We start from the raw sequence: 5000 nt of genomic DNA on the forward strand, positions 1-5000 counted from the left end.
CGGGACCAAGCTGCAGTGGAGGACTGTGGCCATCCAGAGCCAGAGATATACACATATACACATATATCTATGATCGGGAGTTTTCCTGGATGTTAGTATGTTATTTTATTTATTACGAAAATTATAATTTTACATCACTTTTCTACATTGATGGATTAGTGATCGCACGGGCATTCCTGACATAAAGCTTGTGTTTGTGTGTACAGAAATGTACTATCCACCCTCCCTGTTAAATTTGATTTAATCATGTCCTGAAACACAGCTCCTCTCCTGCTTTCACTTCTCATACTGACGGAGGGAGCGATTCGTTTGTGAATGAATCCCCCGAACGACTCTTTCACTATTGTTAACCGACAATAATACAGGTTTCTGGCAGCGCAGCGTCTCATTGTCATATTTCTTTTGCATTGTTTGCTGATTTTATTCAACAAAACTAGCATAAGCTGAGTGTTTAGTGCGAGTTGGAGCTGCTTTGCCTGATGGTGAATGCAGTGACTGATATCATCAATAACGTTACCTGATTAGCACAAAAGTTCAGAACATACAAAAACAGAAAAAAACTTTATCTTACCTATGCAATGTTCTGCCTTTGTGCTTTGTTTTCTTTGTTTGCTCGTTACTACACCCGTAGACAGCGCTAAAGTCCCGCATCTTCACGTAATAACACTGTCTTGACTAGTGCGGTTGAATGACATTTGTCCTGGGAGCACTGTACCAATGTGGCGGCGCTATTGACGCATGCTCAGGGTCCCTATGCGATATCCAGTGTATATATCTATGGCTTTTCCTGAACACTTCCTGGACGTACAAGTGGCTCAAACTCGCTCATTTTGAGACAAAACAAAACTTTCCATCCGGAGCTCCTTCACAGGACTCCACACTTATAAACAATCGCTGCATCAGGCTCGCGCCATTCGCACGGCTTTCGGTCCCGCCCAGACTCGTCAGCGCTACCAAGCCGACCAATCAAAGAGCTTGCGCTACGCGTCGTTGCGACGTGAAGTTACATTCTTTGAGAGGTGCAGGTCAGCAATGCCCACGGCCATGGCATAGGGCTATGCGTCAGCGCCATAGCATACGCGTGCGCTTGACACAGAAGTATAAATCAGCCTTTACCCTAATTACCCTAGTGAAGCCCTTACATGTCACTTTAAGCTGTATAGAAGTGTCTTGAAGAATATCTAGTCTAATATTATTTACTGTCATCATGGCAAAGAGAAAATAAATCAGTTATTAGAGATGAGTTATTAACACTATTATGATTAGAAATGTGCTGAAGAAATCTGCTCTCTGTTAAACAGAAATTGGGGAAAACAGTAAACAGGGGGGCGAATAATTCAGGGGGGCTAATAATTCTGACCTCAACTGTTTGTCATTTTACAGACAGATTCTGTGCCTGAGCTGAATGTTTTTGCATGCAAGTGAATATATGCTAATTAAAATGTTATATTTATATTTCATCATATATCATATCATACATATATAAAGAATTCTTTCATATTGACAGCAAGAATACTCCACTGTAAAAAATACCTGTAAATTGGCAGTTTTCCGTGTTTTGAGATTCATGCATTATGGGATCTTCATCTTTCCTCCAACAACTTTAAAACCTTGTAAAGTAGTGTAAAGTGTGTGTTCTGCACATGTGTAATGGTCTGCAGTGCTGTATTGTGTGTGTTGGTGTTGTATATTACGCTGCAGAAACCTTGTAATAAACTGCAGCACATTTACTGTTATTCTACACACGTATATCTCTAGATATTAGCCATGATGTTAACTATTTTCTCTACTCTTCAGGACAATCGTATGAGTCTGGTGGATTATGTGGTTTCATACTACCTGCGAAACATGGACGAGGTATGTTTTGTTTTTATTTTATTCTTTTTACTTTACCCTTGTGTGCTGTTGGGTCATTTTCATCCACTCTGGGCTGATTTTGAGGCTTAATTTGGCCACAGCTTTCTCTGTTCTTAAGCAAATGTGATAATTCTAGCTGACAAATCTGATTTTGACACGTATTTAGTAAGAGTGTGACGAGATGCTTACTCCACAAGACAAGACGAGACGTGAGATTGGGCTCACGAGAACGAGACGAGATTTTTTTACTATTTTTAAGAAATCTTCAATGATGAAAGTTCTGAATGGAAAATATTATTTTTATTTTACACATATTGCAAAACTATTTAGGTGTTTCTTTTTCAATCAACTTTTAATTAATGTTATTTAACTTCTATTTTAAATGAATTCAATGCAGTTAAGGACATGCAAACGCTGCGAAATATTTTGCTAATAGCCTATGTGAATGAAAAATAGTAAACATTAGCAAAATATTAGCTGATATATGGATGGAAATGGCGAGGCAGTGGCGCAGTAGGTAGTGCTGTCACCTCACAACAAGAAGGTCGCTGGTTCGGACCTCGGCTTAGTTGGCGTTTCTGTGTGGAGTTTGCATGGGTTTCCTCCGGGTGCTCCGGTTTCCCTCACAGTCCAAAGACATGCTGTACAGGTGAATTGGGTAGGCTAAATTGTCCATAGTGTATGAGTGTGTGTGTGTGTGTGGATGTTTCCCAGAGATGGGTTGCAGCTGGAAGGGCATCTGCTGCGTAAAAAAATTGCTGGATAAGTTGGCGGTTCATTCCGCTGTGGCGACCCCGGATTAATAAAGGGATTAAGAAAATGAATGAATGAGTGAATGAAAATAGAAAAAAAATCTGCAAAACAATTTAGGTGCTTTTTAAATAATGAGTACTGAATGGTATTTTATTTCTATTTTTGTCTGTTTTAATGAATTCTATGCAGTAAATGACATCCCCTGTACAGTTTACATTTAAAATTCATGTAATTTTTGGTATTTCATTTTATTTTTTTTAGCAGTTTTACTTTCATTCAGCAAGATTTCATGCATGCCCTCGTCACAAACTCTGAGCTACTGAATGCAAATATAGTGAGGACTGATAGGAGAGAGTTGTTTTGATGTAATTTGATACCGCACGCCGACAGCATAAACGTGTGTTTGGCGATGATGAAGGCGTGTGTCTTTATAAAAAGCTAACACACGCTCTCTGTCCTAAAGAGTAATGCTAAAATAAAGTATATATACACTCACCGGCCACTTTATTAGGTACACCTTACTAGTACCGGGTTGGACCCCTTTTGCCTTCAGAACTGCCTTAATCCTTCATGGCAGAGATTCAGCAAGCTACTGGAAATATTCCTCAGAGATTTTGCTACATATTGTCATGAGAGCATCACACAGTTGCTGCAGATTTGTCGGCTGCACATCCATGATGCCAATCTCCCGTTCCACCACATCCCAAAGCTGCTCTATTGGATTGAGCTCTGGTGACTGTGGAGGCCATTTGAGTACAGTGAACTCATCGTCATGTTCAAGAAACCAGTCTGAGATGACAGGAGTGGCACCCGGTGTGCTCTTCTGCTGCTGTAGCCCATCCGCCTCAAGGTTGGACGTGTTGTGTGTTCAGAGATGCTCTTCTGCAGAGCTCGGTTGTAGCGAGTGCTTATTTGAGTTACTGTTGCCTTTCTATCAGCTGGAACCAGTCTGGCCATTCTCCTTTGGCATCAACAAGGCTTTTGCGCCCACAGAACTGCCGCTCACTGGATATTTCCTCTTTGTCGGAGCATTTTCTGTAAACCCTAGAGATGGTTGTGCGTGAAAATCCCAGTAGATCAGCAGTTTCTAAAATACTCAGAGCAGCCCGTCTGGCAGCAACAACCATGCCACGTTCAGAGTCTCTTAAATCCCCTTTCTTCCCCATTCTGATGCTAACAGAACCTCTTGATCATGTCTACATGCCTAAATGCAGTGAGCTGCTGCCATGTGATTGGCTGATTAGAGATTTGCATTAACGAGCAGTTGGACAGGTGTACCTAATAAAGTGGCCGGTGAGTGTAGATTGTTTTTAATGGGACAATAGTATAAGGATATGTTGTTGTTGTGTTCCAGAATGCAGGCACAGATAAGAGTGTTTTCCCGCTGCCTGAACCTCAGGATCTCTTCCACGCCGCGCAGGTCAAGTTTGAAGATCTGGCAAAAGACCTTCGCAAGTTAAAGAAAGAGCTGACAGGTATGAAGATCATCTGTACTGCTGATTTAATGCCAGAGAGAAACAACACATACAGTTAGATATAGTCCCACAAGATAGCAAGATATAAGGGGCCAGATATTTATCCATATTTATAGATCAGAATCATGAGGTTATTTAGACTGATTTGCTGATGGTTTCAGTGGTTTGGATGAAAATTTGACTCCGGAAAGTGTGTTTTAGCATCTTAAACATTTTCTTCACAACACAAACCTGTAAAAATGACAGAACCGAGAGATGTTCAGATTGATTCACTCATTGGTTTAGTGACTCCACTAGTTCAGTGAGTCATTTATTAAACTGATTCATTATAATAATACAGTTGACCAGAGGATGTTTAATGATTCACTGATTGGTTTAGTGACTCCAATAGTTCAGTGAGTCATTTATTTAACTGATTCATTAAATAATACAGTTGACCAGAGCATGTTTAATGATTCACTGATTGGTTTAGTGACTCCAATAGTTCAGTGAGTCATTTATTAAACTGATTCATTATACTAATACAGTTGACCAGAACATGTTTAGTGATTTAGTGATTGGTTTAATGACTCCAATAGTTCAGTGAGTCATTTATTTAACTGATTCATTAAATAATACAGTTGACCAAAGCATGTTTAATGATTCACTCACTGGTTTAGTGACTCCAATAGTTCAGTGAGTCATTTATTTAACTGATTCATTATATTAATACATTTGACCAGAGCATGTTTAATGATTCACTCATTGGTTTAGTGACTCCAGTAGTTCAGTGAGTCGTTTATTTAACTGATTCATTATATTAATACAGTTGACCAGAGCATGTTTAGTGATTCAGTGATTGATTCAATGTTTTCATGCTTTATTTAAATTCGACTGAATTAGTTTTTTAAAAACAGACAGTGTGTTTTAGTGTAT

General features: G+C 39.5%; 1 protein-coding gene across 14 annotated transcripts in view; it reads left to right on the top strand.

Moving 5' to 3' along the window:
• The window catches only part of LOC100148950 (formin), a 169517-nt gene that overhangs the window by 121416 nt on the left and 43101 nt on the right, over positions 1-5000 (top strand). For all 14 annotated transcript variants that reach the window (XR_015512399.1, XR_015512400.1, XR_015512398.1 and 11 more), the window contains 2 exon segments: positions 1798-1857; positions 3965-4085. Coding sequence is in view for 6 of the 14 variants with exons in the window: in NM_001443337.1 (NP_001430266.1) it covers positions 1798-1857; positions 3965-4085 (181 nt within the window). In the remaining 8 variants the exon portion in view is untranslated.

This window comes from Danio rerio, chromosome 17, assembly GCF_052040795.2.
Source record: "Danio rerio strain M-AB ecotype USA chromosome 17, GRCz13ab, whole genome shotgun sequence".
Classification (NCBI taxonomy): domain Eukaryota; kingdom Metazoa; phylum Chordata; class Actinopteri; order Cypriniformes; family Danionidae; genus Danio; species Danio rerio.